The sequence below is a fragment of the Scomber scombrus genome, chromosome 16 (assembly GCF_963691925.1).
Source record: "Scomber scombrus chromosome 16, fScoSco1.1, whole genome shotgun sequence".
Lineage (NCBI taxonomy): Eukaryota > Metazoa > Chordata > Actinopteri > Scombriformes > Scombridae > Scomber > Scomber scombrus.
The window spans coordinates 6,712,494-6,727,761 of NC_084985.1; the positions used below are offsets into that span (position 1 = coordinate 6,712,494).

At 46.4% G+C, this 15,268-nt stretch overlaps 1 protein-coding gene across 6 annotated transcripts in view; it reads right to left on the reverse strand.

The window, feature by feature from the left end:
* Positions 1–15,268, reverse strand: part of macf1a (microtubule actin crosslinking factor 1a) — a 247,530-nt gene that overhangs the window by 96,005 nt on the left and 136,257 nt on the right. For all 6 annotated transcript variants that reach the window (XM_062436570.1, XM_062436569.1, XM_062436574.1 and 3 more), the window contains 15 exons: positions 9,773–9,939; positions 9,194–9,306; positions 8,624–8,730; positions 8,357–8,476; positions 7,444–7,539; positions 6,638–6,765; positions 6,340–6,433; positions 5,619–5,773; positions 4,508–4,811; positions 4,106–4,234; positions 3,930–4,007; positions 2,896–3,057; positions 2,565–2,669; positions 1,908–2,003; positions 1,667–1,792 (listed from right to left, as the gene is read on the reverse strand). In XM_062436570.1, coding sequence (XP_062292554.1) covers positions 1,667–1,792; positions 1,908–2,003; positions 2,565–2,669; positions 2,896–3,057; positions 3,930–4,007; positions 4,106–4,234; positions 4,508–4,811; positions 5,619–5,773; positions 6,340–6,433; positions 6,638–6,765; positions 7,444–7,539; positions 8,357–8,476; positions 8,624–8,730; positions 9,194–9,306; positions 9,773–9,939 — 1,980 coding nt within the window. The remainder of the gene's footprint in view (positions 1–1,666; positions 1,793–1,907; positions 2,004–2,564; positions 2,670–2,895; positions 3,058–3,929; positions 4,008–4,105; positions 4,235–4,507; positions 4,812–5,618; positions 5,774–6,339; positions 6,434–6,637; positions 6,766–7,443; positions 7,540–8,356; positions 8,477–8,623; positions 8,731–9,193; positions 9,307–9,772; positions 9,940–15,268) is intronic.

Consider the following 15,268-nt stretch of genomic DNA (forward strand, 5'->3'; position numbering starts at 1 on the left):
TCCTCCCCTTTGTTATTATCTAAGGTTCAGCTGCCTCTTTTTTTCCCCCTGTTATGTGTTTTAGACGCTTCTACAGTATCAGCTTCTCCCTCCCAGTGAGAGATGGAGCACAGCGGACTGGAAACTTCATTAACTCGAACAGGAAACCGATTAACACACTCACACACACACACACCAACACGAGCAGACGCCAAAAGACATGCATATGTAAACATCATTAGATAGTTTGTAGATACAGACACTTAGTGTACGTGACAATGCTGACTCTACACACACACACACACACGCACACACACACACACACACATGGTTGTGAAAAGAGCAGCTGTTTGTGACACACACCTCTTTATTAGGAGGATATGCTCACAGCTCTGACCTGTGGACTTGGCCGCACTAACTCTGCCATCTGGTTTTAGTCAGATATGTGTGTGTGCGTCTATGTATGGGTGTGTGTGTGTGTGTGTGTGTGTACTTGTATGGCTATTATTGTGAGAACCCTTTCGAGTTTTATACCTGGGAAGAGAGCCAGTTCTTGCTACCTGATACAACTTTAAAGGGCTATTTGAGGCCTAAGGAGGTTATAACTGGGGTAAGGGTTAATTTGGTTGTAATGGTTAAAGTTGGGGGGGTAGGGGATGCATAAAGTAAATGAGTGCCCTCACTAAGATAGCCATACAAACATGTGTGTGTCCGTATGTGTGTGTGTGTGGGTGTGTGTGTGTGTGAAGTACGTGTGAAGATGGCAGTCTCACAAATGTGCCACAGGGGGGGGATGATTCAGCAAAGGTAAGTTCTAACAGATTGCTTCACGCTGTCATGTGGCGTGCTGCGGCAGCCTGAGGCAGAACAATCAGGACGACACTGGTATGTTAACACTCGAGCTACTGCAGGTCTCTGTCGCTCCGGCGCTACAGAATAATTCAAATACAGCTTTATTATTCCTGTTAAAGCCTCAGTGCAGTGATGGGTGGTGTATCGGTTTGCAGTGTGTGCACACAAGGTGGCAGCATGGACTCTAAACCTGAAGGATGCAGTAAACTGGGATGAACAAATGACTTCATATGTTTTACAGATTACTGAGCAATACATCCTCCCCAAGAACATCAAATTCTATCAGAAATGTTTTTGGGATATTTCACAAGTTACATTTTTATATTTTCTGCTTTTAATGTGAAATTTTCACTTGTGTTGGGGGAAAAGTTAAACTAGAAATTAAATATGATTTTATGAAAGAAAACGGTCTTTTTTTAAATTATTGGATTGATTGTCCTAAAATTAAGACTTCTATTCAACCACTTTCTATCGTCCGACATTAGGAAGCTTTAATAGAGTGCCTTCCTCAAGTGCACTTTAATTATTACAGAAGGGATAACTATATAGATCTTCTGATTTGCTAAGTTTAATATTAAATCTTTGACCTGCCTTTATCTAACCTGTATGTTATTACAGATAAGACACTTCAATTTAAATATTTATATATTGAAAAAGACAAAAACGGAGAGTCAAAAGGGGAATTTTCTGTTAGTCAACACAATTTAGCAACAACATTCAAACCTAGTCAGCTGTTCTTAAATAAGGAAATGTGATTATTTCAACAATGCAGGCACTCTTCCTTATTCATAGGACTGAGAGTTTGCAGATACAATCTACTAAAAGAGGAATGTACCATTGAGTCCTGCAGCAGGTCTTCCAGTTTGCTCAGTCTGCTGTTCTTGTCACAGGTGTACTGTCTCTTGATGGTTTCCTGAAGCTGGCGCAGGTACGACTCACAGTCTCGAGCATCACTCATAAACTGACAAAAAGACAAGAGTAGAAAAGTCAGGACACGAGATTTACAACATGTACAGGACGGTGAACATGGAGTTTAACAGCTCATGAGAGATATTGGTGCCTGGCATCTGTCTCACCTGGAAGTAGGCTGTGTTGTCTTTGAGATGCTGCTCCACACACACACACAGCTGGTCCACCCACTGCCACTGAGTCTGTAATGCTGCACTGTACGCCTGAAAACATCAAAAAGGACGGAGGTGAGAGAGAGAGAGAGAGAGAGAGGGAAACATTGTGTCACACAGCAGTTACAGTACACACAATGTTGTAAAATGACCATTATGTGTCTTCAAAGCTTTAATAAGGATCCTGATCAGCACAAGTCACAGTTTTGAATCTTTTGGCTTTTAATTATAATTTTTGAGTCTGCATTCTTTTCTATTGAGGATTAATGGATGATGTGACCAAATCCCACATTAGTATTCTTATTGGAGCATTGTCATACAGTACCTTTTACAAATGTTTTGTTAGATGCATTTAGCGGATCCTCATGTTTGCCAAAAAGGTTTACGAAAGGTCACCGTTTACTTAATTCTCTCTTGAATATAATTTACATCTGTAGACCTTTTAAAACACAACAATAACGAAATGTCACAGAGTTCACATCCAAGGGGAGTCATTTGCATTTTAATAAAAAGCATTTTTTTTAACCAGATCCCAAAAAATGAGTCACAGAGACAAAAACCCGACATCCTGAAAGGTCATTCAGCCCGACCGAATAAAATCAAGAGATTCACCTCTACAGTCTGTTTGGCCGGATGGTTCTCCTGACACAGACGGCTGGCTGTTTCCTGGAGTGATAGCATCACATCTTGTTTCTCATCCAGCTCTAACCTCATTTCCTATAAATAGAACAGGAACAGGGAGGATAGTTAAAGAAGATGAACGGATATTTTGGCACTAGCCTGGTAAAAACAGTGTTTGTGTGCTTATTAACACAACTTGTAAAAACACTATTACAAGTTGTTTTATGTTGGCTAGTATATTTCTTTCAGTAATGTCAATAATGGATATAATATAATTCCTTTTTACAGTCTGTGGTTCATGTTTTGCCCCTCCTCCACTCACACTGTATAGTTCTCTCTTGGCGTTTATGTTGGTGTTGTTGTCACTCCAGTCGAAGGCGATCTCCTCCTCCTCCCTCTCGTTGAGCCAGATCAGCTCCTCAGTGCAGTGCGACACAAATGAGTGCAGGCTCTCCAAGCTCCGCAGGCGCCATGACGAATGTTCCTATGGCAACCACACAAACATCATCATTATGCTGATCAGCAGTGCAGAGAGAAGTTTAAAAAAAAACACATCCTCAGCTGTCTGGCTGCTTTAACTGTACTTCTGGTTTTGGTACATTTATACAGAGGATACTTGAATTTCTAAATTTCTTTCCTTTTCATTTTAAGAACAGATAATAATCTCCTCAGAGGCATCATTTTCCAGCATGTCATTAATTTAAATATATCAAAAGAGGGTTGATGTTTGATCATTTCCATTTTCTTGCAGCATATATTATTTTATGATACTGTTTGCAGTGAGGAAAATCACTAATATATCCACTCTTCTGCTTAAATTTGCAGATGCATGTATCATTTTATTGGACTGAGGTTACTAAACCAACATGGATTGATGTACTGACTCACAGTGTCCAAGTTACACTGTACTCATAAGAATCATATGGATAATATTACCCCTTAAAGTGCATCTGTGAGCACATAAATCTTAAAAAACCTGCAAAACACATCAAGAACGTAGCTGCACTGACTGGAGACACTGACGACTGTCACTAAGAGGAGAATATGAGGCCCTCAAGAGAGAATCTTTACCCAAACATAATAAGACAGAATCAAATATTTCTTAAGAAACACAAAATTAAATATAAAAGCAGGTGTGTGAAGAGAGCAGGAACAAAGAAAAGACAGAGACAAGTTAAAGAGAGAGCATATGCTAAATTGTGTGCTCTTAGCATAAGAATCCTGTCATGCTGTAATGGGATTAACAGAGAAAGGGGTGAACTGGGAAACAAAGAAATACGTTTCCAAATAGAGACACACACACACACACACACAGAGAGAGAGACACACACAACCCGTTCTTGATCTGAGACTGACCAGTAGTTTGCAGTATTGGTGCTCCAGCTTGGCCAGGGTTTCAGAGTAATTGCTCCTAAAGTTTGGAGAGACTCTCGCCTAAAGGAGAGAATAAAGTAGACATTACAAACCGCAGCTCCCTGCAGAAACATCCATGTACACACAGTATAATGTGCATATGTGTAATGTTTGTGTACCTCGTAGTTGCGTGCTTCCTGCAGACTGCTCATTAGCTCCTCGACTGCAGTGTGTATGTTGTTGTGCTCTTGGAGGTTGTTTTCTACAGAGGGAAGATCTGCTCCCCATTCAGCACGCTCCAACAGCTCCTGAAACACACAGAAACAAAGGTTACACGTGAGGGTTAAAAGAAATACAATCTGGGAAATTAATTTAATCTTTTAATATACTAAAAACACGTTATATTTATTTATATTTGTCAGTAGGTATATTCTTGTTTATCTCTCTTTGATTTCCCCGGAGATGAAGTGATATATGTATGAAGCAGCTGTTTCTAACTATGAAAGCAGGAATGCATTTCTCCTCCAAAATATATATATGGAGCAAATAAACAAGTGTTGTTGAATGTTGCAGAGGCTGACCTGTGTCTCCTCCACCCATCCGAGCAGCTCATAGATAAACCTCAGGCTGCCTTCGTCCTCTGATGAAGACATGGCCACAAGCTGAGAGCGTGCCATGGGCCGCCGCAGGAGAGCGGCACCGACAGCTCCCACGGCACCGACAGCTCCCAGCAAGGTCTGCCCCAGCGACAGGCCGCTGTCAGTGGCTCGCTGGCTGGTCTGTTCTGTCACGGCGCTCCCCAGGGTCTGCGTGAAGTGGCCTTTCCTGTAGACGCTGGAGCACTGCAGTCTGAGGGAGACCAGCTCCTCTTGAAGGCATGACACTCTGGTGAGGAGATAAAAATATAGTAAGTGGAGGAGAGTCTTTTCCTCGCTTTGATTTCCCCGGAGATGAAGTGATATATGCATGAAGCAGCTGTTTCTAACTATGAAAGCAGGAATGCATTAAAACCATAAGATATATGTTTTAAAATGTGCATTCATCCGTCTAATAGAGCACCTAACTCTTTTACCATCTTACCCTAAATGGTTAAATCATAGGAGAATTAATAAAGAGCAGATTACTGGCTACCTATGAGGTTTAAATAGGAAAATATGCATGAAGAAAAGGTCAGATAATGCAATTTCCCGCAGAATATTTCATAATCCTCAAAGATGTGCTAACTGTTAGACTGCAGAGTGCCTGAAAGGTTAGAAGCTGCAGTCCTTCATTAAAGGCCATCACACAGTCACAGCTTTTAAAAATGTCTATTTGAGTAAGATTCATAACGGTAATGTTAAACAGATGGAGCAGCATGCAGATGAGCTACAGAATAAATTCACCATCTTTATTGGATTTATATCAGAGCACATTAATGCACTTGATAAACAATAGAAGGTGGGAAGCATTGACTGTAGCATATAATTACAGGATTTAATGGTGAAACACAAAGCAGCTTGTTGACTAACAGCATAATGAAGTGTAATGAGCTGCTTCTATTTTTAATTATTAAACTAAATTGTCTTTATTACACTAATTCATGATACAAGGACCATTTTGATCATTCAGGCAACTCTCACATTCTTCTATCGACTAAACAAAATAAGTCACCTCTCAAGATTCAGAACCATCAAACCTTCTCTCCACACTCACCTGAACGCCAGCTGCTCCACCTGGTAGTATTTCTCGTCTCGGAGGACTTTGAGCTCCTGGTTGAGCTGTCTGATCAGAGTCTCGCAGTCCTGCAGGTAGCAGGCCAGTTCTCTCTCACACTGCACCGCCTCGCCGCTCTCCACTCGAGACATGTCCTGCACAGCGGAGGATGCATGGTTTGATCAGATTTGTTTGTTTGTTTGCTTTGTTCTGTCTTTACTCACTTAGGTATGGTGCTCTGGGGTTTATTGTATCCCCAGGCATAGACTCAGTAAGAAAATACATTAAAATCTAAGTAGGTCTTTTGAAGAAAGTAGGACGAAGTAGCAGCAGAAAAACCAGAAGGATTAATATAGTAAAAGTAAGAATATCACACATTTGACAAATATCTTTTCCGTTAGGCAGATGATTGGAAACAGATCCCAAAATGATTTAAAAAAAAAAGGAAGACATGCAGAAAAAAAGAGAATGTGTGTTTGCAGAAAACAGAGAAGTGCTGAGTAAATATTTACTGTCCCAGAAGGGCACTTGCTTTTACAGCTTAAACACATTAAAACATTGTAAATTACCACACTGAATTATCTAACATTTACCCAACATTAACCTGAGGGTCCTGCATGTCTCTCTCTGTGTGTGTGTGTGTGTGTGTGTGTGTGTGTGTGTGTGTGTGTGTGTGTGTGTGTGTGTGTAAGGAAAGTAAAGTAAAAGGTTCAGGACTCACAGCTTGTAACGTGTTCCTAGCGAGGGTGAGTTTCTCCTCACAGTCCAGAGCCATGTTTTGGAACTTATTGGCTCTCTGAAGCAGCAGCTCTAGCCTGAAAAAACAAACACAGAAACACACACACAAGCACAAAGGTTAAACAGGTAGGTGAAAATCAGACATGATAGGAAATTGATTACAAGGAGTTGCATCAGCGTTTTCGATTTATTTACACGCATCCTGCTAGAAGTAGACATTCTAATAGATTTTTGTGTCTGTATCAATATATGTGTGTGTGTGTGTGTGTGTGTGTGTGTACCTCTCCACCGCAGGCCGTAGAGCCTTCTCTCTCTCCAGCATCTCCAGGATTAGTTTGCCCCAATCCTCCTCCAGGTCATTGGGATGGAGGCCCTGAGGAAGCTTAATACGACCAAACTCTATCCACACCTGTAGAACACACATAAGGTTCACGGTATCTTTAGTATCCCCGAGGAGCAATTTGGTTTACAGCCAGTACAGTCGTACATAAACAACAAACCCAACAAGTAAACAAATACAACAATAAAAAAAATACAGAATTACATTTTAAAAGGCTGATAACAGCAGGAATGAGTGACTAATGACTGAATATATACCGCAAAATGCCATTGTGCTTTAATAAAATCGCACACACTGTACCGTAAAACACACAGAGGCCATTAACAAACTTTAAAAGACTATTACATCAGCGGTTATACTTATGAATGATCATAAGTCGCACCACAGACAAACACTCTGGTATCATCAGCTGAGGGAGAATAAAGGAGGAACTATTACCAGCTATCATGCGTTTGTGTGCGATTAAACAATCTGCCGCATTGATAACGGCGGCAACTTTGGAAATAACTTCGCTCCAGGAGAGAGATGTATGATCATGAAGTCGCACAAACACATCGGTAAGCAGCCCTCTCTCATTGATATGCTCATAATGGCCCTTGAGCTCAAACCCCATGATGCACACAGAGCCATGCACATGCTGCCAAATCTCGGTCACCTTTTGACCCATTTTTACCTCCTGTCATCTCTTCCCTCCTCTCTCTTTCTCTCTCCCTCCCCCCATCTCTTTCTTTTTCTCTTCACACTTACCTCAAACAGTTTATAGAGGTGTTGGACGTGACTTTTCTCCATCTCCTTCGCAGGGATCTCCGTCTCTTTGAAATGGACGTACTCATTGTAAAGTGCCTGAAGAAGGAGAGAAATACACAGAAGTTACGGCTGAACGCTGCAGGGAGGGTCAATAATAACAGGACGCCTTGTTTAAGGTCAAACACACAGTCAATACCTGTTATCAGAGGTAAAAGCTTTGTGATCACAGTGAGTCTCTCAGGGCGGTCATTAGCCAGTTTCTCTACAGTCGTCTCAATCTATGTATTTGACTGCTTGTTTTTCCCACTCGCTTCTCCTTCGTGTCGACCGTTGTTTCTATTACAGCAGCATTCGTTTTTACACTCCCTTTAATCCTCAACGGTACACCTGATTATCTTAATTCATCTTTCATTTACTCTCCTTTTGATTTAAGTCTTCACTCTCTCTTTTTTGCTCCCTAAAAACCTCACCAACATTGTGAATTTTATCAAACCCTGCCACTCCCTCCCCTCTCTTTTCTCTCTCTTTTCTCTCTCTGTCAGTGTATTTGTTCTCTAGAGTTTTTACAGGAATCGCTTGTCAGCTCCTTTTCTTCCTGGCTGCATGTTGTTACTATACAGATAAAGCTGAGAAAAGAGACGAATATAGAGGACGAATAAAAGATTCCCACCACAGCTGAATACATTTGCAAGAAATGTATTCATGTTGCTGTGAGTTCATTTGAATTACAGCACACAAGATAAGATTTAGTGGGAAATATTTGTCATTTTAAGGTTTATTGATCTTATAAACTTACTAAAGAGAATGAGGTTAGTGTCTTTTCACTGAACTTTCTTTATATGAACATAAATTCAAGTCTAATTAAACTAAATGTTAATAAAAGTAAGTTAAAAGACATGACATGAGCGCTCACCTTGAGTTCCACAGGATTTTGAGGGAAGTTCTTGTTGGCCATGAGGGCCGTATGCTGGCGGCTCCACTGGAGCAAAGAGGTGAATCTGGACTGATACTCTGACCAGCGCTGGTCCACCTCCTGATGATGGAGGAGAGGACAGAGAGAGGAGAGAAGGAGGCAAAGATTAAACACATTTTAGGCTAAAAAGTACAAACAACAATGTTCATGTTATAAATGAATGCAGAGTAAAAATGGTGTAAATTGGTGAAGCAGAAAGTGACATACCTGTGCGGCGATGCCCTCTCCTCCCTCTGGGATTTTGGGGAAGGCATCATAGATGGAGGAGACGTAGGTGATGACAGACTTCTCATCTGGAGATGGAACATCAACGTCTGACAGGAGAGAGAAAGATGGAAGATTAGAGACTGAAAAAAGTGCAAAAAACATGCAAAAAAAAAGAAAATCCCATTTAGCTCTGAATGAGACCTAGTTTAATGTCAAACTAACAACAAGAGACAGTAAGACTAGGCAGGCTCTGCACTTTGTCTGCAGCAAACAAATACATACTTATAATATAAAAGAGTGAAATTACTGTAATATTAGACCTTCAATATATGTTAAACAATAAGAAGCTGCAACAACAGCAAATCTACAGATGGCAACTGAACATTCAAACCATAAAAACTATCCTTTTCTGGGAATGATAAATAATATATAGCTGACAGCTGTTGACCTTTTGTAATCCCTGAATACAGCATTAGACAAGCTCATTAGACAAAACTCACTCACTAAAATGTGCATAAAAATTTTAACTCTCAGTGAATTTGCTTCATTTATTCACATTAACAGTCTCACCCTCAGCATCCAGCAGTCTGGTCACCCCTAGTGATTCGGCGATCTCGAAGGCCTGCTCAAGGTTGTCGCGGTTGCTTTGATGTGACACCATCTCCATGTCGATCAGGTCTGGCCTGGAAAACACACACACACACACACACAGAGGGGACGTGTTAGTGTGTTTTATTTGTCTGTGTCTGTGTATCCAGCCTCTAATCTGCTGGACTTCGTGTGCAATGTACATAAGCTTAAAGATCCTTCAGAAAGTCATGAACATCATTGAGCTTTTTTGAATTTTTTTGCATTTTTATGAGCTCAAAGCGGCTGAAATATTTTATGGACCCAAAATTGATAATCAATCATATTCCTATATCAAATTATTTGCAAATTTGTTGAAATATCTCACGTTAAACTGATATTAAATCCCTTTGAATCAATATTCTGTGTCAGCTTGGTGAATCTTCATTAAAGGGTTTTCTCCACTCTGGAAGTGGTTGCATGCTAATAGACTAAATGTTATCTATTACAGTCACTAAAACTAAACTAAATACCACAGGAGATGTCTGGTTCTGAGTATGGTGTCATTGTTCACCCTCTAACCTGTATCTGTGCAGCAGAGCGTTGAACATATGTCCGTTGCTCCAGGATGAGGTGAAGTTGACACAGCGGAGGCCGGGGTAGCCTTCTATCGCCTGCTGGCTCCATAACAACAGTTTCTCTTTGGCTGTGAGGTCGCCTGATTCGCCGCTCACATAGATCTCTGAAATCTGGTCGGAAAAAAAGAAAAAGACAGAGAGAAAAGGGGGGTTACTACTGGCATTTCCTGTATTCGGAAATTGGATCAGAAAAACAAAATACTGGGAAAAAAAGAGAGAGAACAGTAATCATCTGTTATGGTTTTATCGCCAAAGGTGCCGAAAGTCCAAAATCCTGAGTCTCTTCCTCTGTGAAATGGAGCGTGATGTATCCACACATTCAATCTTTTGGAGTTCAGCCTAATGCTTTCCAAAATCCTCCATTTGTTACGTGCTATAAAAACGCACTCACTAGCTCCACATGAGTCTCATCATAGTAATGTACAGAATACAAAATGAGCTTTACTCTAATATAAAGTCACAGCTGCAGCCACAGTGAGACTGCACAGACATATCCGACTCCTTTGTCACGGATACAAACTCTCTGAGGAGATTTTTATTCAACCTGTCGTCTCCCTTCAAAACTTTAGGTTATTTACATAACCCCGGTTCTCTGAGTAATATGAGTGAGATGTCTCACTATGGGATGCACGCCTCGCTGCAGCCCTCAGAAGCATTTATCTCATTACGCCAATCCTGATTGGCTGGTGAACGTGTCCGTCCGCCACAGGTAGTCCCACCTACCTTAAATAGCTCATGCGGACGGCACCACCCTCATTCAAGATAAGCACCTCTTCTCACTCGCCCAAGCAAGAAGGGTAGTCTGGTGAGACATCTCACTCATATTACTCAGAGAACCGGGGTTATGTAAATAACCTAAAGTTCTCTTTCATAATATTTCGTTCGATGTCTCACTATGGGATATGGTTGCTCCCGTATTGCCAGACAAGCTTATCGAGCGTCCACCAACCCACAGGGAAAAAGGTACTCTGTTCCAATCAGGACAGCAAAACCGCGCGTGCCACGCACGGAGCGGAGACGTCCAGCATATAAAAACGGACAAAAGTGAGAGGCGAGGACCAACTCGCTGCAGCACAGATGTCCTGAACAGAAACTCCCCTGAATAAGGCCCAGGATGCGGCCAAGCCCCGAGTCGAGTGCGCCCGCAGACCCGCAGGTGTCTGCAAACCCTGACTCGTATAAGCCAAAGCAATCGCCTCCACGACCCAGTGGGACAGGCGCTGCTTTGTGACAGGTTTCCCCTTATGAGGATTAGCCCAGGAGACAAACAGCTGATCGCTCCTCCTGAAACCCTTAGTCCTGTCCATGTAAGTGCGCACCGCACGGACTGGACATAACGCATGTGACCGCTGCTCTCCAGGCGAGGCAGCAAAGGCCACAAGGTCAATAGGAGAACATGAGCCCACTACCTTAGGCACAAAGGCCGGGTTGGGCTTCAAAATCATCCTCACATCCCCCGGGTAAAGCTGAGTGCATGATGGATGCACCGAAAGCGCATGGATGTCACTAACCCGTTTAGCCGAAGCCAGAGCCAGTAACAACACTGTCTTGAGAGACAGGTGTTTCAAGCCTGCTCCCCCCAGCGGCTCAAAAGGAGGACCCTTGAGCCCCTCCAGAACCACAGCCAGATCCCATGGTGGCACCAGCGGTCTGGACACGGGGAGAAGCCTGCGCGCTCCCTTCATAAAACGGCAAACCAGCGGGTGCTGGCTCGCTGTTTGTTTCCCAAACCCCACGTGACAGGCGGCTATAGCTGCCAAGTACACTTTAACTGTGGAGAAGGCTTTTCGTTTGTCAATCAGGTCCTGTAAGAATGACAATATCACACCTACTGGACACTGAAAAGGAACGTGGCCATTTCTGTGACACCAGTCCTCAAACACTCTCCACTTACAGTCATACAGAGACCTAGTGGAAGAGGCTCGAGCACTTTGTATAGTGGAAATCACACGCTGTGGGAGTCCCACAGCCGACAAATTGAACCACTCAGGGGCCAAACCCACAGCGCCAGGCGTTCTGGGTGCGGGTGGAAAACCGTCCCCCCCCCCTGTGATAACAGGTCCCTGCGCAGCGGGAGCTGCCAAGGTTGCGCGCACAGCAACCGATATATCTCCGCCAGCCAATGCATTGCAGGCCAATGCGGAGCTATCAGAATCAGCGCGTGGCCGTGGTCCCTCACTCTGGACAGAGTGGGGGGTATCAGGGCCAGGGGAGGGAACGCGTAAAGAAGCTCGTGCGGCCAGACGTGCGCTAGTGCGTCTATGCCGAGGGGAGCATCCAGGTTGCGCAGAGAGTAAAACAGCGCGCACTGCGCGTTTCCTCTTGACGCGAACAGATCCACCGCGGCCCGACCATAACGGGCCCATATCTGTTCCACAATCTCTGGGTGCAGAGTCCACTCCCCGTATACCGGCGCGCCCCTGGACAACAGGTCCGCGCCCGTGTTCAGAGCTCCCGGGACGTGCGTCGCCCTCAGGGAGAGGAGACGACCGCAGCTCCACAGGATCAGTCTGCGTGCCAGCATGTGCAACTGACGAGAGCGCAACCCCCCTTGGCGGTTGATGTACGCTACCGTCGTCGTATTGTCCGTCCTCACCAGGACATGATGGCCCATGAGAGACGGAAGGAAGTGTTTCAGGGAGAGGAACACCGCTGAAAGTTCCAGAAAATTTATGTGAGACCGCTGGAGGTCCACACTCCAGCGGCCCCTCACTGACCGGCCCTCGTGAATTCCGCCCCACCCTGTCAGGCTGGCGTCCGTAGTGACCACCTTCCTGGACAGGACAGAGCCCATGGGCACCCCGCGGGTCAGAAACGACGGGGCTCGCCAGTGGCGCAGTGCCCTGACGCACCCCGGCGTAACCAACACTCTCCGTGCGCCATGACGCACGGGATCCAGCCCGCATGAGGCCACCCAGAGCTGGAATTCCCGCATGTGGAGGCGACCGAGACGAACCACGAGAATGGCTGACGCCATCAGTCCGAGTAATCGAAGACACAATCTGAATTGAACAGATTTGCCTGGATGGAAAAGCGCGAGACATGCTCTGAAAGCTCTCACTCGCTCCGCCGAGAGGCGCGCCGTGAAAATCACCGAGTCCAGGGATAATCCCAGAAAGATTATGTCCTGTGTCGGGCACAGCATGCTCTTTTCCGCGTTTATCACAAAACCCAGGTCCAATAGGTGCCATGTGAGAATACGCGTATGCGCCATGGCCTCCTGCCTCGATTGTGCCAAAAGTAGCCAATCGTCCAGATATGTGGCCAAGCGAATGCCCTGCTGTCTCAGTGGGGCTATCGCCGCTTCCGTGCACCGGACGAACACCCTCGGGCTTAAAGACAGACCGAATGGGAGCACGCGGTACTCGTAGCACGTCCCCTGGAAAGCGAACCTCAGATACTTTCTGTGGGGAGGATATATTGGAATGTGGAAATACGCGTCTTTCAGATCGACAGAAGTGAACCAATCGTTCTGTCGCACCAGGCGCAGCAGGGATGCGTGTGTGAGCATCCTGAACTTGTATTTCCTGAGAAATTTGTTCAGAGCACGTAGATCCAGGATAGGGCGAATACCACTCCCCCCCCGTTTTGGGACCAGAAAGTACCTGGAGTAAAAACCGCTCTGACACTGTGCGGGAGGAACGACACAGATTGCTCCTTTGTTTAACAGTGAGAGGATTTCCTCTTGCAAAACACGAGCTGACTCTCCCTGAGCCTGGGAGTGTATTATGCCGGCGAATCGAGGGGGAACAGCGGCAAACTGCAGCCTGTAACCCCTCAAAATCGTCTTCAACACCCAGGGCGAAGCTGCCAGCGCAGCCCACCTCTGCCACCTGCGGCAGAGAGGTGAGACGCGCTGCAGCTCTTCCACCATGAGAGGTCCCAACCGCGGTGCGGTGGCGCCCTCTCGTGGTGGAAAACTGACATGGCCTCTGGGCGGTGCTGTGCACTTTGGCCCGGGAGGACAACGCAGTGACGGGGACCTCACTGCCCTCACCCCGGGAAAAGCCGCAGCTTTCCCCGGGGGTGGGACAGCAGGTGCCGCCACCGCGCTGTTTATTTTTATAGTTTTGGCTTTTATTAGCTGCGCCCTCGGCACTTGGCCCGGATGCGACAGCGGGACACATTTTATTTTCTTTATGAAAACTTGTGTGTGTGTGCGTGCTTGTGGACATGGGAGAGGGGCAACAGCTGAACCCTCTGCCGTCAGATGTCCGTCTCTCCCGGTCTGCTCTGGCACGGTCCGTGGCAGCTGGGAGATGGGGGCGTGGGGGGCCCCGGAGTGCACGCTCGGAAGCCAAACAGGTGGAGCTGGAGAACAGGGAACTTCCAGCTGCATCACCGGTGACGAGAGGGGCGGTCAGGCCGCTCTCTTTTTCTTCCTGGCCTGGTGGCTGGTAGCTTGCGCGGGCTGTGCCGGCGGAGCTGTAGCTGGGGCCGAGGGCTTCTTGAACCAGCCGGGCCGACCGGGCACGGGCGGCGGGGCGGGCTGAGGCTTCGGATGTTTCGGTATTTTGAACTGCGAAACCCGGGAAGCAGCCTGCGCGAATGATTTACGCTGCGCAGGTGGAGAGGGAGCTGGGGGCTTGCGAGGGAGGCAGAGCTTGAGAGCTTCGTCTTCCTTCTTTTTGGCTTCACACCGTTGTTGCATCGATGCTAGGGCGGAACCAAAAATCCCCTCCGGGACAATGGGCATGTCCAGGACGTCGTCCTTCTCTCTGTCTGACAGGCTGGCGAGGTTGAGCCACCGCGCTCGCTCCTGCAGAACCATGGTCCCCATCGCTCTACCCGTGGCCTGGACCGCGCAGCGTTGGACACGGAGACACAGGTCGGTGATGACCGGTATCTCCTCCCACGCAGCTGAGTCCTGAGTTTGCACAACATCCTCGCACAACTCAGCCTGGTAAGCCGTGAGCAGCGAGAGGACATTGAGCGCTCTGGCCGAGAGCGCCACCGCCTTGTACGCTTTCTCAGTCAGGGCTGACTGAAAACGGTCGGACTTGGACGGCAGGCTGGGGCTCCGGGAGGACACCGCTGACAGCTGGGGGTGAAGGTGAGCTGCAACAAGTGGCTCCATCGGAGGCATGCGGAGCAGACCCAGGCTCTCCATCGCCTCACAGTCGAGGGACGAGGCCCCGGGAACCGGGCTCCGGCTGCTGTAGGGGCGGTCTCTCCATGAGCGCGCCACCTCCTCCAGCAGCTCCGGGAAGACGGGGAGAAGTTGCTTCGTCGCGCTCTTGGCCAAGGGCAATTTCTTCCCCTCGTAGCGTGATCTGGTGATCTCAGCTACGACAGCGGGCCAGGGAATGCCCAGCCGGGCAGCTGCGCGTTTGCACACGTCGAGCATGTCCGAGCTGGGGGAGGGAGAAGCTGGTGTGCTACTCTCGTCTCCATCCCGAGAGTCGACGGAAGCCGCGGGCTTTGCAGCCCGAGCCGGTGT